At 39.1% G+C, this 19,662-nt stretch overlaps 1 protein-coding gene across 1 annotated transcript in view; it reads left to right on the forward strand.

Annotated features, from left to right (window-relative positions):
• The window catches only part of CPE (carboxypeptidase E), a 56,772-nt gene extending 40,876 nt beyond the window's left edge, over positions 1-15,896 (forward strand). The window contains exons 4-9 of the mRNA XM_051617849.1: positions 92-209; positions 1,206-1,388; positions 7,259-7,398; positions 9,542-9,641; positions 11,967-12,085; positions 13,177-15,896. Coding sequence (XP_051473809.1) covers positions 92-209; positions 1,206-1,388; positions 7,259-7,398; positions 9,542-9,641; positions 11,967-12,085; positions 13,177-13,275 — 759 coding nt within the window. The 3' untranslated portion in view covers positions 13,276-15,896. The remainder of the gene's footprint in view (positions 1-91; positions 210-1,205; positions 1,389-7,258; positions 7,399-9,541; positions 9,642-11,966; positions 12,086-13,176) is intronic.
• The last annotated feature ends 3,766 nt before the right edge of the window (positions 15,897-19,662 follow it).

The following is a 19,662-nucleotide window of genomic DNA, read 5'->3' on the forward strand; positions in this document are numbered from 1 at the left end:
GTGGTAATAATTAAGCCAAATAAATACAATTAAATATGTTTCTACATTGAATTATCAGCTTGTAACTGCTGGTAGTGCTATTTTGTTATAGCTTGCTCCTGAAACAAAAGGTGTCATTCACTGGATTATGGATATTCCCTTTGTGCTCTCAGCCAATCTTCATGGAGGAGACCTTGTTGCAAACTATCCTTATGATGAGACTCGAAGTGGTATGTAGTATGAGTTAACATGAAATAGTAAGAAGTATAAATTATATTCCATATTTATTTCACTGCTACCTAGATCCACTTTGTAAATGTCATGTCATGACATTGTGATGAATTAATTCAGCATTTTAATCACATGTGAAGCTGGTCACTGTATGGCCATATTTCCTAGTTTTGAAGACAGATAGTTTCTGTAGAGTTATGTCACAAAAAATGATGTAATGCCTGAGGGAATCATGGTCCCTCAGGTATTTTAATCAAGGCAGTTTAGGACTTAAATTAGCTCAGGCTGTTTGTACCCTGTTAATTGAATCAAGAGAGATGTATCTAGGCTGCTTGTGAGATCTAAGGTTTCTTTACTTGCAGTTTTTAGAAATGAATTTCTGGAAGTGGTACTGTGCTAATAAAAACAACTACCATTGTTTCCACTTTCTAAGTATTGGCCCCATGTAAAAAGGATCACATTGTGGCAGAGATGTTAGAATTTCACACACAGCAATATGACTTTGTTTTTTCTGCCACTAGGGAATATGCACATGTGAAATGATCATGAGATGATGGTGTGGTTTGTGATTGTCTTCCTTCAGTCTACCTTCTCACAGTTTAATTGCAAATTGTTTTATTTTTGGACTGTAAAATTCTCTAGAGAGAGACCTTTTTCTGTGTATTGTGTGTTCTTCTAAGAAAGTATCTGAAGCCTAGAATAGCTTAGATTTTGCAGTGCACTTTGAAGTTAGTATTTTCATAAATATTAGGACTGATATGAATAGTCACCCTAATAATGGGACAGCCTGGCACAGGCAATTGATAAAGTATTGGAAAATGTTAATGTTGTTAAAATAATGCTATATTAGTCTGTGATGCTGTAGGACACGTACATGTGTAGAGAGACTCTCCAGGCACAGTCCTGCTGTGCAGTACTGGTAATCTAGGTTGTGAACCCAGTCAGGGGGACTGCCCTTGTAATAATCCTTGTTCTTGGATTTTTTTCCTCCCTAGGCAGTGCTCATGAATACAGCTCCTGTCCTGATGATGCTATTTTTCAAAGCCTGGCTCGCAGTTACTCTTCTTTTAATCCTGCTATGTCTGACCCAAACAGACCACCCTGTCGTAAAAATGATGATGACAGCAGCTTTGTGGATGGAACAACTAATGGTGGCGCATGGTACAGTGTCCCAGGAGGTAAGCCCCACTGTGTAGGGGTTCAGTGTCACTGGAGGTTATTTTAAGCTTGAGTTTTCACTGGTTTAATTATAGCCTGGACTGCTACCAGGTTATCCATGACTTTTGGTCTGGTTAAGTTAAAGCCTAATCACTCACCACGGTACAGCTATAGAATCCTATACAGCTCATGAAAAGTCCTGAATATAAGAAAAATACTGAGAGGTTTAATAGTTAAAATTTGTTTTAATTCAGTCCAAAACTATCTTAATGAAATATTAAGTATTAACTATAAAAATGTGGGCATATTAACCTCAGCCCTTTTTTTTTTTTTCCTTAGGAAAATGCTGTAAAAAAACAGCCTTTCCATCGTTGAAATGCTTTGATTCTCACTAAACTGCATATGCCAAAGGCATATTTTTCCATTGGAAAAACTTATTGCAAAGTTTGAATTATTTCCTCCTTTTGGATCTTATTTTAAGTTAGACTGCAGATTTCCCAAGTGAGCCCTTTCATTTTCTCATGCATTTGTACAGAAGTTAGTAGATGAATGAAAACTCCATGGCAGTATTTACCACTGGCTGACTTGTAAAACCAGAAAAATAATTAATCTAAAATAGTTCTGATGTTTCTATGTCTAGTGCTAAGGAAAATAGCTAACCATTGCTCATCTCAAGTGAAAGTTCTTGTGGAAGCTTCAGTCTGAAAATCCATTTCTAGAAACCAAAATGTGCCATCTAAGTTGTCTGTCATATCAGTGACCTTTTGTTATCCATGTGATAACACACTCCAAGTTAGCAGTGCTATAAGCTATTGAAAAGCCATTTGTGTTGCTTTAGGAAAAGTATTTAATGGTATATCTTTACAAGCAAGATGGCAATTCTCCCTTCAGGCCTTGGGCTTTTGGAGTGGAGGGAGAGCAGATGGGCTTGTAGTGGTAGGACATGGGGTAATGGCCTTAAGCTGGAAGAGGGCAGATTTAGATTAGACATTGGGAAGAAATTCTTCACTAAGAGGGTTGTGAGACACTGGCTCAGGTTGCCTAGGGAAGTTGTGGATACCCAGTCCCTGAAAGTGTTCAAAGCCAGGTTAGGTGGAGCTTGGAGCAACCTGATCTAGTGGGAGGTGTCCCTGTCCATGGCAGGGGGGTTGGAACTAGATGATCTTTAAGGTCCCTTTCAACCCAAACATTTCTATGACAATTCTATGTACAGGAACATTTGACACTTGGTTCTCTCACTTAATACATTTCACTGTGAGATTTTTCTGACTGTTACCTGCTTAGTAGTTACTTCTGTGGAGCAGGGAAAATAGCTCCCGTAACAGCTCATTTGTGCTGTATCTGAGACCATGATGCCTGTTACACTTGTTTTGTATTAGTTGTCTTCTGTAATTAGTTGATCATGGAATCACAGACTGTTAGGGGTTGGAAGGGACCTCTGAAGATCATCAAGTCCAACCCCCCTGCCAGAGCAGGACCAAAACTAGGGCAGATCACTCAGAAAGGCAACCAGACAAGTCTTGAAAGTCTCCAGAGGAGACTCCACAATCTCTCTGAGGAGCCTGTTTCAGTGCTTGGTAACCCTCACAGTGAAGAAGTTCTTCCTCATGTTGAGGTGGAACTTCCTGTACTTGAGTTTTAATCCATTGCCCCTCATCCTATCACGGGGCACAAGTGAAAATAGGTTGTCCCTGCCTTCTTGATGTCCAGCTCTCATGTATTTATAGACATTGATTAGATCCCCCCTCAGTCTTCTCCTCTCTATACTGAAAAACCCCAGGTCTCTTAGCCTTTCTTTGTAAGGCAGGTGTTCCAGTCCCTTAATCGTCATCACAGCCCTCTGTTGGACTCTCTCACATAGATCTGTGTCCCTCTTGAACTGGGGAGCCCAGAACTGGATGCAGTCTCCAGTATAGGACTCACCAGGGCCGAGTAGAGGGAGAGGAGAACCTTCCTCAGTCTGCTGGACACACTCATCTTAATGCACCCCAAGATACCGTTGGCTTTCTTGGCCACAAGGGCACATTGTTGTCCCATGGGTAACTTGCTGTCTACCAGGACTCCACGGTCCTTCTCCACAGAGCTGCTCTCTAGCAGATCATGTCCCAGGCTGTACTGGTGCATTTTGTTGTTCCTTTCCAGATGCAGGACTCTGCACTTGCTCTTGTTTAACCTCATTAGGTTCGTCTTTACCCTGCTCTCCAGCCTGTTCAAATCTTGCTGAATGGCTGCACAGCCTTCAACTGAATCAGCCAAACCTCCCAGCGTCATGTCATCAGCAAACTTGGTGAGAAGACACTCTGTCCTGTCATCAAGGTTGTTGATGAAGATGTTGAACAGGACTGGACCCAGCACTGATCCCTGAGGGACTCCACTAGTTACAGGTCTCCAGCTGGACTCTGCACCATTGATCACCACTCTTTGGACTCTATTGTGTAGCCAGTTCTTAATCCATCTCACTGTTCATTCTTCTATCCCACACTTCCTGAGCTTGCTCAGAAAGATGTTATGGGAGACTGTCAAAAGCCTGGCTAAGGTCAAGGTAGACTACATCCACTGGTCTCCCTGCATCTATCCATTCATTCACACCACCATAGAAGGCTATCAGATTAGTAAAAAATTATTTCCCCTTGGTAAATCCATGCTAACTACTCCTGATAACCTTCTTCTCTTCAATGTGCTTTGAGATGACCTCCAAAATGAGCCACTCCATCATTTTTCAAGAAATGGAGGCGAGGCTGACTGATCTGTAATTTCCTGGATCTTCCTTCTTGCCCTTTTTGAAGACTGGAGTGGCACTGGCTTTCCTCCAGTCCTCAGGCACCTCTCCTTGTAGGTTCTTCAGAGAGCAGTAAGCAAAAGGAAAGACGTAATTTTTCTGTACTGACGAAACGCCCTTGTAGCCACCAGACCCTGGGGAAAAACAAGCCTGTATGTAAAATCTGTGCTATTTTTAACACTGGCCTTCTCCATACCAGCAAGCAGTTAATTATTTCACTTATGCACAAGAAATCCAAATTAAATTTGCACAGAAGGCTTTAATTTTAGCATTTCCTTAGTTGTTGAGTGCATAACTTTTCAACATCAGTAATGTTTGGTTTTTTTAATGTACCTTTTCATAGTGTCTTTTTATTTTCAGATACTCCCTGATCACTCTTGGCACTCAGTTTCTTCCTAACTTGAATTACCTCTTATGTTACCAGTTTTGGAAATAATATTAGGTAATTAATTTTTTTTTTTTTAGAAGGCACATGTTCTCCCAGTTATGCACAAGGTTCAAGTTCATCCTGTCCTGCTAAAAGTTACTGCCTTTATATGTGCAGAAGCTCAAATAGCTTAGTGAAGTAGCTTATAATTCAAAGTCTAAGTAATACTGATTCCTGGATGCCAGGGGAACACCCTGCTCTCCACTGTCTTTGTAAAAGTTGGAGTCCCTTTTTTAAAGGCTGAAGAAATTAATTTTGTCCCATATTCTATGCTTATTTAATGTCAATACTAACATAGGGACACTGTAGCCCTTCAGGATAGCAGAAGAGTGCAACAGAGGAGGTTTTTTTATGCTTAGTTTCAAAGAACAGTTCTACTTGTGGTAAGAAACGAAGGACATTCGTTGCTAAATCTGTTATATCTAAGTTCTGCTAAGAAGATAGATCAGAAATGATCTTCAGAGAGTGGTCTCTGTTAAGTACAAGAAAGTTAGTTTTGTGATATCCTTTATTAAAAGAGAAGGCTTTGGGAGTGTGGTGATGTGCATTCATGTTATGCATGCCATGTGCACAGCAAGAAAGAATAGGGCAGTTAGAGAGAGAGCTTGACCAGTGGTAGAAAAATTGCCACAATGTTGAATAAATTTTTGGAAATTTATTGATTTCTTCGATATTTCACCTGATTGCCATATTGAGAGTGCAAATTGTACGCAGACAGCCTGATGCTCTCCAGATTACAGATGTAGTAGGCATAATTTAGATCTAGACTATTTTCACCCCATTCTCTGCCCCAGATCATCACCTGCAGCTCAGTGATGCAAGCTGATCTGTTTCAGGAGCAACACATACAAGCTGTGGATATGGACATTGTGCACAAAACTGGAAAATACATCTTTATTCTGTCCTTGAGAAACTAGGGCATCCCTGAGTACCACTTTGCTTTGGAAGGTGAGGGGGAGGGAGAAACTTCCTGAGAACAGAGCAGCAACGGTCAAGAGTTGTTGGCATCACAGTAAAATTACATCATGCCCTTCAGGTCCCAGTTCTCTTCATGGATTCTTTCTTTCTTGTGGAAGAAAGACAAAAATCAAGCACAGTAACGTTATCTAGTGCCTGGAACAGGTGTCTGGCAGTTAGCACTGCTGCCAGGATTTTACTCATGCTGAATGGTCCATCTTGCATTCTGCCTGGTTGGACATCAGAGCCGTCTCTCCCAGAAGCACCTTTGCTTTCCATGTCCTCATTTTTCAGCCATCTAAAAAAGGCTTAGAAAGCAAAAGGTTCTTTTAGGAATGTGAAAAGTCCCTGTTCCTATTGGTAGTTAGGAATCTTGTTGCCTGATTGGCAGAAAACAGATTCACCCTAATGTGTTGGCAAAATCTCACCCAACTCAATCTGTTCTCTGCCCTCAGTGTTCTTTTTCCAATATGATGTCAGCTCTCTGGACATTTCTGGATCAGTGCTTTAGTAAAGAGACTGTATTAGGTAGCTTGAATGGGGAAACATAGGGCTGAATGAGTTAGCTGTGTTTGAAGCACTTATAAATCCCTTAGTGACCTCCATGGGGATGCTCAAAATGCTCGGTAGCCTTTTTCCTTTCAGTCCTCCATTTGAGAATCCACTGACTGCTAGCTAAGTAGACTAGGAGGGCCACGTGCTAACTCCACATCAGCTTCTGCAGAGAATATATTTATAACCCTCTTGTGGACAGCCACAGTCCCTCTCCATCTGGTTGATTCAGTTACAGATTTGGAAACTACTTCATTAATTGGTTGAGTAATGTGAGTAAATAGCCAGTATTTCCATGTAGTAAGATGAAGGGTGCAGAAGTTTTAAAGAGTACATATTTCCCTTTAAGTTGTTATTCCTAATTATGCTGCTGTATCAATTTTTAAATTCCTATCATTAAAGTTGCATTACTAATGATGTTTCTCTTACTGTATTGATTATTGATTTTGCAGAGGCATTGGGTAGATGGGAAATACCTCTATCTATGGAAAAATTTCCATGTAAATGAAATTTATAGGAATTTTGTGTTTTGGTGGTGGGTTGTTTTGTTGATGTTGTTGTTTTTGTGGGTTTTTGTTTGTTTGGTTGGGTTTTTTTAATGGAAAATCATAAGTATTTCGAATCTGTGATGAGAAACTTGACATTCCTTAGCAATCAGATGCTTTTTTTGTAAAATGTTACTAAGTTGTACCTTATATTTTCAGAAAAAAAAATGCAACATGTTTTTGACCAGTCTTTATAAATCTATTTTAAAGGCATTTTGTAATTTTTATTTTCTTTATAATTAATTGTAATTTTTCTAGGTTTACAAAGTGTTAACCTTCTACTTTCACCTGGAAATATTTTAGCCATAATCAGAAACATTTTTCTGTTCCTGAAGAGAAAAAATTGTAATTTATATGTCAGCTGTCCAATAACACGTCAGGCAGGAGTATACAGGCCAAGTACAATGTGTAGTAGAAGTATACAGGCCAGGTGTTAAGTATTTTCTAAACTTTCCTTGGGAAGAAAATGTATTTGGAAATCAATTGTCTTGTTGGTTTCTCTGATTTAATGCCTCTGATTTCAGAAAGAAGCTGATTAAATACAACTCAGCTTCTTATGTGTCCCCCTTTACTCTTTTTACTTCAGGACAATGCAAAATGTGTCACTAACTCTCTTTTCTGGCACTACAGGAATGCAGGATTTCAATTATCTCAGTAGCAACTGCTTTGAAATCACAGTGGAGCTTAGCTGTGAAAAATTCCCACCTGAAGAAACTCTGAAGGGCTACTGGGAGGACAACAAGCACTCCCTTATCAATTACATCGAGCAGGTAACAAAAAGGATTGCAAAACTCTAGTTATTGTACATGAACCTTTGTGCTGTGCGAGCATCAAATTCAACATTTCTTATTAATCCAATCGATTCTCTATTATTCTTACATATCTTGAAGGTGGTAAATACTATGTGATCTTTCTAAACATGCGCAAGAGAGGAAAAGAGGAAAGATGTTATAGTATGGAATTTATTTCACCTAAGAAACAGATACTTGATTAAAATTGTGTATGTTGGCTTCTTCAACAAAGAGGATTGCATGAGCTGCTGATATTTGACGTAGAGCTGTCAGTGTGATGAGCCCACTGAAAATTATACAAAATCTGGCTGGAAGCATAAAGTGTAGTCATGTGTTTAGATAATCTTGTGCAAATGGGTTGTTGGAAGTTAAGACTCCTGAAATAGGCCTTTGTGTGTGTTTGTGGCTAGGGGTTTTATTGGTGAGGTCTTCTGTTGATTTTGGGGGTTTGGTTTGTTTATTTAAATAATTTCATGCCAGTGTGGCAGGCTGCACTGAAATGATGGCAGTGTGGGAGTACTGAATTTCTGAAACCTGTCTATTGTACTTAAAGATCACAAATATATCTGGTATCAATGGCTGCACACCTGGGATTGTGAAATCAGAAGCATGTTTTGTTATCAGAGCTGGTCAAGTGATACAGTAATTCCTTTACAAATGTATTTGTGCAGAAATGCTTTAGTTAGCCAGAAATATGAGATATTTTAATATTTTAAATTATTGAATTACAACATTCTATTACTAAGCTGTATGTGGGCTGAGGAAAAAGCTGTATCTATTCTGCAGGCTTTTACCCATTTGTTACGGGTTTCATCTCAAATTGTTAGCTCCTTTGCATATGGGTTAATTTTCTCTGTCTCATGGTAAGCAACAGTGTCACTGCATTTTCAAAATTACTTATGTGTAGAAGATCATATTGCCAACTTCCTTTGCTCTTGCTGAGCTGCTGGCTTTATCCTTGAAGTTCAACTGGTTTATCTGGCACTAGTTTTCTCTCCTCTTGCAGGGTAAGGGGTCCAGGTCTATGCTCCAGCACCCCTGTGGTTGCTGAGGACAGTGCAAATACCAATTTTCTGCTTTTCTAAGCCAATCTGTGTCTGGCTTCTGCCACATTGTAAGTTAGAAGAATCTGGTAAACTAAATTATAGCAGCTGAATACACCTTCTTAAAGGCAAACATCAACATCTCGAAATAAAATTTGTGATCCATAAGTCTTCTCAACAGAATTGGAGAGAAACATGGTAATCTCCTGGCTCACAGTGGGATGCATCTCCACGCATGTTCAAAACATCCCATTCTCCCCAGGACTGAGAGCTCCTACCTCAGGCTGTTAAAAAGTAGTTGACCCTCAGTCTCTTGCCTCTGAGGAGCTAAGACCACACTTAAGAAAAGCCAGCAGGACTTGTCTCTCCACACACTGTGGGCAAACCAGTGCTTTAATTTTGTATATGCTGGGAAGAAACAGCTTAGGTACTGCCTGTGCTGTTGCCTGGACTACATTTCCTAAGAGGCAAGAAGGAACTATGACACAATCCAACACCACCTTTCTCTTGCAGGCTATGGTGAGGGTGTTGTGATCTGTGTGGTCCCAGCTCAAAGAACTGGAAGTTTTGGGTACACAATAGAGATCTCAAGCATCTCACCCAGGGATTGCCCATCAAACCTTGTTAATGTTTCACTGTTTCACTTTTAAGCAGTTATGTCCATTTTTCCCCTAAATTCTTACAGCTGATGAAAATTTAAAGGGGAAAAAAAAAAAAGCTGGGTTTTTTTTTAGACTTCAAAGTTTCTCAGCACATTCATTAATCCCCAGTGACACTGACTTTCAAGTCGGTGTTGACATACACTATGATTTGCTACACATTTCTGAGAAGTGCACTACACAGATAAATTAATATAACTACCAGCTGAATTATTTTTCCTCTTTACTGTTTGTCCTCTTATGGTGATTACTAATTTTCTTTGACAGTTGTCAGCATTTAGACTGTGGGATCTGTAACTTGCATCATTAGATATATCAACAGATACTTCACTGATGAAAGTGCCATCTTTTCTTAAGAATTTTCCAGTCATTTCCCATGTGTTGCTGACATTTATTTATTTATTTATTTATTTATTTTAGATTCATCGAGGAGTGAAGGGCTTTGTTAAGGATCTTCAGGGCAATCCAATAGCAAATGCTACAATTTCTGTGGAGGGGATAAGCCATGACATTACATCAGGTGAGTACTGCACCTCAGAAAGAAGTGCTGGAATTTAACATCCTCTGCATGGTGACCTGGAGCCATTTCACATATTACTAGCTGAAGCTGTTAAGGGGGCAGAGTTTTGAATCCAGGAAAACATGTTGTTCCTCAAGGAGCTTGTTGCCTGCAGGTTTTCATGAATCTTTCTCTTGCATTTTGTTCTCAAAGTAGCTGAAGACTGGTTGTTGGGATTTCATGGATCTCTGGCTTTAATTGATTCTGGCAGCTCTAGATTATTCATGCTTAGTTTGTCTTGTGATTTGTGGTGCAAGTAGTGTTTCACAGCTCTGCCAGGATTTAAAGTCCAGTCAGTGGTACCATTTTGAGCTTAAAGGCTAAATTGTAGTCCAAAATTTTTACATTACTTAAAATATGATCATACCTTTTGATACTTAATTCTTGGCATATTTTGAGTTCACGTAACTTCCTCCTGCAAAGATAAATTCTCGCAGCCTTTTCAAGTTATGGGACTTCTCTTTCGAAGGGTGGTTCTAAAAGAGGAGGGTATCCTGCTGATATTTATAGAAAACTATGTGTTATCTCTTTGGTGGTGTTGTGCTTTATTCTTAGGAATGAATTCAAAGGTAGCTTGCATGGTGCCAACTTGCAGCCTTCCCTGTAGACCTATGCTTACTTGTCCTGAATGCCAGGTTGTTTTTTTTTTGTTTGCACAAGATATGAATTAGAAAAACAATAATAAAATGCCATTGTTTTATGCATGAGCTTGTGTTATGGTAATTTTCTTAACAGTATATCTCACTATACTGTTGCAGAGCTGCAGAATACTATGAAACAGGACTAGCAGACCCTTCAGTTGTCTTTGGTTTGTTCTCACATCACCTGCAAAGAGGGCAGCATTTCTGCCAAGCAATAGAACAATCTGTGATAATATTAGTCACGTTCCTTCACTGTGTATAAGAGGACAGAAAATATAAAGGCTGGAAATAAATTTTCAGGGAATAATAAAAAGAGAATAAGCTGTGCAAAGAGGTATTTTGAGGTATGAGAGTGTGATATATATGATACGGCAGCTCGTGCTTCTGTGGTAGAAAAAAGCATCTAATCATGATTCCTCTCATTGTATATGTATAAGCTTAGAAGTCATGTATTGTCAGAACAGTGAGGAAAACAAGTACTTGAATTTTAGCAGACTCGAAAAGAAGGATAAATATTCTTTGGCTTTTTTTTCCCCCTGCCCCTTTGTTTGTGAGTTAAAATTCAGCTTTGTTCCAGTGCCAGGAATTAAAATAGATCATTATCTCTGCTCTGGAGCAGTGTTTTTTTCCTTTCTGTTTTATGAAAAGTCTGGGAACAACTGGACTGACTACTGAGGTTTTTTGACTGTGCAAATTTGAGACCTTTAAGTAGTATCTCTCTCAATGCTCTGTGTAACTGCAGATGTATTGAGAAAGCATTTAAGGAACTGGCAGTAAGAACATGGCCAAGTGCTTTAAATGACACTGCTGACTGACTTTTAGAATAGCCTTGCAATGTTTTCTGAAATTCTCTGTGGAGACAGAGAAATTCAGAGTATTAGCCTGTGACAAATTAGGTGATTGCCCACTTCTGGTGCAGGGAGGATCTGATTCTTCGTGAAAATGGGAGAAGGTAATTTGTAGAGAAGAGGATGATGCATTTTTATTCTGTGAATGGAAAATAGTCTGATGTAACAGTGCAGTAGGAACCTTTCTTTGACCTGGGTGGATTAAACTTTCACTTCTTTGTATAGCTAAATAGAAGGAAAAAACCCTTGAAAATGCCTGGATACTGAAACTTGTAGATAATGATTCTTCAGTGGTGATATATGTAAAATATTCCAGGAAATGATAATTTATATATTTTTCTACAAGATAAATTGAGAAAGGTTATCCTGTTTATTTACATTTGATGAGGATAAAATGGACTTAAATTTGGATTTTCAGAATACTGAGGGATATTAAAAATCCACATTGCATTGCAAACTGAAACTCAGATGCTTAACAGGAGCTGCACGTTGGCTGGAGGGTGCTTCTAAGGTGGAATAATGACCCAGATTGCTCTTTTCTTCAGCATGCTGGAGAGCCTTCAGCCTCAGCAGGAAAAAATCTTTCATGGAGGCTACAACTTCAAAGTTGAAATCTGTGTTGTGGTTACCAGGAAAAAAGAAAATCTGTGATTATATATTTATACAGCCCTTTCAGACAGACAAAAGGAAAGGGCTGATAGGAGTATAAAAGACTGACAAGATATTTGGTCCCTTCTCCTTAGCAGCATATTTAGATTTATACATATTTTTTTGGATTTTTTGCTTCTTCTCTACAGCCAAGGATGGTGATTACTGGAGATTGCTTGTGCCTGGAAATTACAAACTTACAGCCTCAGCACCAGGCTATCTGGCCATAACTAAAAAAGTGGCTGTACCCTTTAGCCCTGCGGTTGTGGTAAGTGCTCACACGTGTGTTGGTTTATCGCCTAATATATGTAAAAAAAAGTCTCTTATTTTTTTCCTTCATGGTATACATGTAAGCAGGAGGTGATTTATCAGACTCTGCTAATTTAGAAGACAGATTTGAAATCTATTTTTCTAGAACTTGCTGGACAAGCCACTGGGAGTAATCTCACTGTAAACTCATTTCATGTCCTGTTGGTCCAATTTAAAATTAAGACACAGAGAAGGGTAACGTTGAGATACTTAAACTTCCTTTATTGGTTGATGTGTAAATAGCTAATCAGATAGAATGTGACAGGATATCTTTAAATAGTGCAACATAAAAAAATAAGAGATGTTGAAGGTTTCATTGAGACCTGATATTTTTAATGTAAGTTGTCAAGTGACTGCCTGCAGAGGTTATAAACTGCGTTCAGCTCTGTGCAGGATAAAGATGGAGCTCTGCTTTATGGAGATACCCAACAAGTACAGTGAGTAAGACCTAGGCAGCATCTAAGAGTTCAGAAGCATTTTTAATTAACCCTTTGTACAGGTGCAGAATCCACTCTTAACAGTTAAAATCAATACTTATTTCTCTATTTTGTATCACATATACTAGGATATAGGATACACTACACTAGCACATCTTATCTACACTAATGAGCCGTATGTCAGAAAAGCTCCCTGGATCTTCTTGATGGCATAGAATTGAATATGTTTTGAAATGCTGTGGGTCTGCATTGCTAGATGTTAGCATAATGCTAATAATACTTTTTATTATACGCTAGATGATTTATGTGGCTGGCTCTTATTCAGCTTCAGTTTCATTTGCCCGTATTTTTAAAAAAATTTTAGTCAAGTCAAAGACTGGACAGATGTCTGGTTTCTTTTGGAAATTTTGATCACCTATGTGAATTTTTAGGATAAGTTTATTGTACTGATATGCTAGTATTGCACTTATTTAAATCAGCTCTCGAAGACTGTGGAATAAACCTCTCTAAGCCCCTTGTCTATGTTAAACAACTTCTTTTAATAAATGACTTTTGGAAGACTTCTCTCTGTCTCCAAATCTTACCAATGTTTTTGACTGTTTCCCTTACTCAGGTTGATTTTGAACTGGAGTCACTGTCTGAAAGAAAAGAAGAGGAGAAAGAAGAGTTGATGGAGTGGTGGAAGATGATGTCAGAAACACTAAATTTTTAAATGAAGATTTTGGCTTTACAGCTTTTAATCTATTATATGTTGACTTAGTATAATGTACTGTGGAAAGTTCCTATATTCTAGATTTTGTGCACTTCACAGCAATTAACTTTCATGTTTTCAGTCATATTTTGATTAATATGATTATAAATAACTACTAGCCTATTAGCTAGATAAACAAGTTATTAACTTTCATATTGTTATAGAAAATTTGCTCTTCTATACAAATAAGAAAAAATGAGTGAACATCTCTACAGCCTGTATATGGCAGTACAATCTATTGTCTATTATTTGCAAGTTCAGAATATGTAGGTTAACTCTTGATTTTAAAAAATTGCTGTAGCCAATTCCTAATACTGCCAGAAACATTTGACAGTGCATAGCAGCAGACAGTGCTCTTTGCTGAGTTCCATAATGGATGTTATTGAAAAGATTTATAATAACAGTGTGTGGTGTAATAATGTTTTACAAGGATTAAAATTCAGTATAACATTTTATATGTCTCTGGTGTTGGAGCTATTTAAATATGTAAGAAACATAAGCTGAGTTCATTTTGGTAAGCAGGAGGAATCTGCATAAGCTATTTTATGAAAGATAACATGGAATGAATTCAGGAAATAGCAGAGCTTTATTTCTTAAACTGTTAATGATATTTCAAGATCAGGTTTTAATTAGTTCGTATTACTTACTAACTAAATTAAAAATTGTGAATGGGTGAAGAAGATGACCTTGTGCATCTTGTTAATATGGTGCTTGTGTGTATTTTACAGCTAGGAAAAAAAACCAAGTTTCAGGTGATGTCTGCTTTAATTAGATAACTACCTTTTCAACAATCTTCACATGTCAGTGGTGTCTGGATAATCAGCCAAATGCTCATATGTTCAACAAAAGCTTCCAAAGCTTTACAGTTTAGACAATGAACTGGAAGTCTACCGAGGACATGCATTTAGGCTCACAAGCCAAGAATTTTTGTTTCTTTTGCTGCTTAGTCTGACCTAAAGCTAGAAGCCAGACAGATAGCGAAAAGTTTTTCAGTGTGGTGAAATTTTCAAAAAAGACTTGATAAAGAAACCCAACTTTGATTAAAAAAGATCCTTCTTCCTCCCATGTTTTTTTTAGTATACGTGAATCAATTTGCTTTAGTAATTAGTTTAAGAGAGTGAAATTTGCAGTCAGAGAATAAACGTGAACCATAGTGGGTGCAAGTTTGGTATAATTCTTCTGAAACTACTGCCTGTATGCTACTTGATAGCAGTTAAGCATCTAATCTGTTTGAAAGCTTACATAGTAGTACTGGTCTATTTAATTCAAGATCAGATGTTCAATACAGATTTCCTCCCTCTGTTTCTTTAGTATGACTGCCTGTGTTTTGAATAGCATATTATTTTAGTTGATGCTGTAGGACAGAACCAACCAACAATGCACTGTCATCCTTCTGTCATAAGTGAAAAATCACATGTTCAGGAGTAGGATCCAAATTTACCTCCTTTGGGTATTTAAAAATCTACTGAATATGTGTTGTTGTTTTTTTTTTGAGAATTTGAAATTCTTCAATAAAAATAGATATTCTTCAATAAAAATGATCTTCTAAGGTGACAGGCTTCAGGTTTGACACACATTGATAAATTGAAAAGCAACAAAAAGGCATAAAAGCCTTCTCTGATCAAGAATTTGTTGTGTAACCTGTGGCTCATTTGGATAGTGGATATTTAATTCCAAACTTCAGGGGAACTTCACTTGCTACAAGTTATTATGCAGTGATGACCTTCGACTCTCTCTTGCGATGAGTAACCCCTGTGGCAAACAAAGAATCTTACCTGTACATGCCTTGGTGACAACTCTGGCTATAGCTGTGCACAAGAGCATGCATAAAGGGTGTTTGTGACAATTTGAAAGGCTAAGACACATAGCACAAAACACACCGTGAGTCTGGAAGTTACAATACCATTTTCAACTGAACCAGGTAAAATCAAAGCACCAATATAAAAATTAATTGAAACTAGAGACTGCTGGCACGTGGGTAAATGGCTACCAGAGTGTTTCTGACTTGTAAACTACTGTAATAAATCAAGTGTATATTTGATCAGAACACCCTGCTCTGCCCCTTCCAAACCCAACAATTTCAATCTGAACAATATTACTACATGGTGTGATGCCTGTCATGCATCCGGTCTTCCTGTGTGGTGCATAGTTAGTGCAGACATTGCATCAAAGTGATCTCATAACAGATTTGTAATCCTTTCTTGTATTATGTGTGCGAGATCCTCTGGTCTGCTGTTTCATGCTTTTGTAATTAAATGTAGTGTCCCTTAAATTATCTCTTTGTTTTGCTCTAGATGACTGCTTGCTTTTAGTGTGCTGTGAAAAGGTTCAAGTAATTAAATGTTACAACACCAGAACCACTGCCACTCTTATCGCTGTAGGTAAACATCCTTAAGAACAGCATAGCCAGGACTCTTAATAAAATTAATTCATTATGTGGTTTTCCTAGCTGAACTGAGTTGTGTTGTAGGACTGTATATGTTTAAATGGAAGATTAAAGTGTTGTGTGATGCTGAGCTTTTGGTTAAAAAGGCACATGCCGTACTATTGTACAATAAATCTACAGGTTTTATTTAAACATCCTCAGTGAGGTGCGTGTGCCAATTAATTTGCTGTTTGAACAGAGAAACAAGACTGGGATGAGTTCAGGTATCCCATTTAGAGCCATGCATAGCCCCTTAACTTTGTGCCAGAACATCTTCCTTTAAGAATATACATCTTTCTGAGTGCTGTTTCCATGCAAGTTTTTAAGTATAAAGTCATGGATAGGAATGAGATGTTCTGCATCTATGCAGGGTTGGTGGGGACAGGGCATACACTTGTGTGAGTCTTTCTCTTCCACAGTATTTACAAATCTGTTCTTTTTCTGTATTAATTCTTAGGATTAGAAAGCACAGTGTGCAGTATGCTTGCAAACCTGTAGTACTACACATTCCTTGTTGCTACAGTGGTCAGGATTACAACAACCATGTAAGTAAAATGAAATCAGTGCCTGAGTTATGTTTCCCTTTTCCTAGGCTGTAGTGTTCACTTAAACATATGTGAATTTACACATAGTCCTTGCTGAGTTGATAATATCATACATTAGAGTGCAAATTAAAACTAAGAAGGTATGTCAAAAAGAACTGCTAGCAGGTTGTTTTCTCTGAGGTATTCTAACAGATCTAACAGCAGAGTTAGGAATACTTAATAACTAGCCTGTTAAAGGAAAGCGGATTCAGTGAAGGATGACAGGAAAGTTTAGAGGAGCTGGAATTGAAAGTTAAAAGGTGAAATTCCCATAAGTCTGATTCTCTCTCATATCTGAGCTTAGTTTGACTCAGGCGCGTGGAGGCTGTAGAATAGCAGCAGTTTAATGTCTGCTCTAAGAGTTAGAGCAGCTGCTTAGACCTTCTCAGTAAACCTGCTCCAGCGAAGGAGTATCTTGTTTCCTACTTGTAGTTAGCACTGGAAATACAGAACCTAGAAATACCACCCACATGCTTGCTTTCTGGCTTCCTGAATCATAGAATGGTTTGGGTTGGAAGGGACCTTAAAGATCATCCAGTTCCAACCCCCCTGCATGGACAGGGACACCTCCCACTATACTAGATTGCTCAAAGCCCCATCCAACCTGGCCTTGAACACTTCCAGGGATGAGGCATCCACCGCTTCCTGGACACTTGTTCCCCTGTCTCACCACCCTCACAGTAAAGAATTTCTTCCTAATATCTAATCTAAGTCTACCCACTTTCAGTTTAAGGCCATTTGCCCTTGCCCTATCACTACATGTCCTTGTAAATAGTTCCTCCCCAGTTTTTCTGTAGGCCTCTTTAGGTACTGGAAGGCTGCTATAAGGTCTTACCTGGAGCTGTTTCTTCTCCAGGCTGAACAACCCCAACCCTCTTAGTCTGTCTTCATAGCAAAAGTACTCCAGCCCCCTGATCATTTTTGTGGCTCTTCTCTGGAATCGCACCATGAGCTCTATGTCTTTCTTATGTTGGGGGCCCCAGAACTGGACACAGTACTCCAGGTGGGGTCTTACAAGAGTGGAGTGAAGGAGAAGAATCACCTTCCTGAAGCTGCTGATCATGCTTATTTTGATTATCATGTCCATGCAGGTATTTTCTTTTACACACCCTATCACCCACCCATATGTTTCTGTTTATGAAGAGCTACAGCTGTTGTGAATAACTTACTGCTGGTTAATTTGACTCATAAGTTTGGTCATTGACACAGCGTCTGTTCTAGTATTTCTGACTTCTATAATTAAACCCAGAAAACAAAAACAGTCAGGAGGTTTTCTGAAAGTCATGACATTAAAAACACCCATAGTGGGTTGGTTTGTCTCTTGGTTTTTGAGGGTTTTGAGTGGGCTTGTTTCAAGTTTCTATTTTTAAAGCCTGATTTAGGGGGGGAAGAAAGTGGTAACTGAGCAGCAGATGTAATCCTATGCCTCCAGGAGCTAAGGTTTTGAACAGTATAGCAAGTATTGGAATAGGCAGCATAAAAATTACAGATTTAGAAACAACTGCTGTTTTATTTTACTAACTGTGATAATGGGAGTATATTAATTGAGTTAAAGGGCTGTGCAGTGCTTATCTTTCTTCAGCTCTCCTTATTTTGCCTCTCCATACCCCAGGCACTATATTTCAGCAGTGACTTAAACACACCCATGATTAGGCACTATTTATCACAGTGCTAAATTTTCCTTGAATTAATGGTTACTACTTCATGTTGTTGTTCTATCTTTGTACTACTTTCATCTTCAGTTAAGCCACCACAGATTTTTGTAATCACACATCCCTCTGTGCACAGTGGAAATTGTCAAAGAGAAGCTGAAGAGCTTGGCTCCTGCATTGGGAATGCAGAGGGAGTCTGACATCTGGGAGTGCACTGGAAGTAGTTTAGTATTGTGAAATAAGTAGATTAAGACCTTTCTGCTAATCATTCTTTAGTAAAGCACTCGATAGGATTATGTGCCTATGGGATTCTAGGAGTGCAGTATGTCTCTGCCTTCAGACTTTACCTAAAGCTCCTCTGGAAAGTTTTCCATTAGTTTCACTGAGGTTTTGATCACACCCTCAAGCCTGGAATCTGAGTAGTAAGGACTATCTGGTGCCAAGACTGCTCATTTTGCATTAGCAGTAATTGTTCTTCATCTTTTCCAGCAGAACAATGCAATATAACAAAGAAATGAAGTCCACTTTCATGGTGTGTATAATTGGTCCTGGAACTTGCTAAGAGTCATTGCAAGACCTGAAGTAGAAATATGGGAAATTAGCTGGGCCAGTGGTAACCTACAGCTCACTAAGCCTGTGAGCCACTGCTCAGTGGAAGATAATAGGGTAAATCAGTGTGCCATTTGTGTTACATTCACCCACTGAGGATGTGGTCAGGGCCAAAGAGACAAAATACCAAGCTAGTTGAACTTCTCACCTGACTGCAGCGTAGCACCAGAGAAATCATAGTGCTGCAATACCATCCAGTAGTGTGAGATTCCAGTTCATGAACTTGGAGGAGCATGTGTTCTGCATGTGCTCGTGTCCAAGGGTGCAGAACCAACATCCCTTTTCCACATTCCAGCACCTTTCGCACAAAAGGTAAATTAAACACATTTCAGAAACTATGGACAAGATTCAAGAGAGGATTTGGCTGCCAAGAGCAGTATGAAATTACAGTCTGACTTCCCTCCCTTCAGCTGACTAAGTATCCGCTCATGTGGCTCTCTTTGGCTGCTTCCAGTTCTTTCTCTGGGTGTGTCAAAAACTAGCCCAGTCTGAGCAGCTCGAGGACCACTTGTGCCAAGACCCATCAGGAGTGGTTTATAGGGCTTTCTTGTGTCTAAAGATCCTAAGTTTGCACTTGCCCTGTGAGGCAGGTCCTCTGTGGCATGGGCTGGCATTCTGAACCTTCAGGTCTCCTGAATGAGAATCCTCACCATGCATAGCCTGTGTGCTTAGGTTTCTTCCAATGGAGGTAGATAGGTGCTACACCTCCCTGCTAGTGTAAGAGGAAGCATCTGGCCTGTGCCCCTGACTCTACATCAGACTTGTAGGTTGGGAAGTACTCCTGGATCCCACAGGTTAAACATGGTCTGAGTCATGGTCTTAGAAACCCAATCTGAAAAGGAATGGCAGCAAACCTGTCATGGCCTGGATTGGGCAACCCGGGTAGATTCAGACTGGACCCCCATGCTTTCTAAACTCTTTCTCAGAGAGGAGCCTCCGTGCGTCTGGATCCAACCTTTGTCTCAGACCTGGTCCTTCCAGGGAGAGTGATTCAAATGTTACCGTCTGAGGAAACGCTCGACCATCAGATACCCCTTGATCTGATTGAGATGAAACAACACTCAAGGTCTGTATTTGA

The sequence above is a fragment of the Apus apus genome, chromosome 4 (genome assembly GCF_020740795.1).
Source record: "Apus apus isolate bApuApu2 chromosome 4, bApuApu2.pri.cur, whole genome shotgun sequence".
NCBI lineage: Eukaryota > Metazoa > Chordata > Aves > Apodiformes > Apodidae > Apus > Apus apus.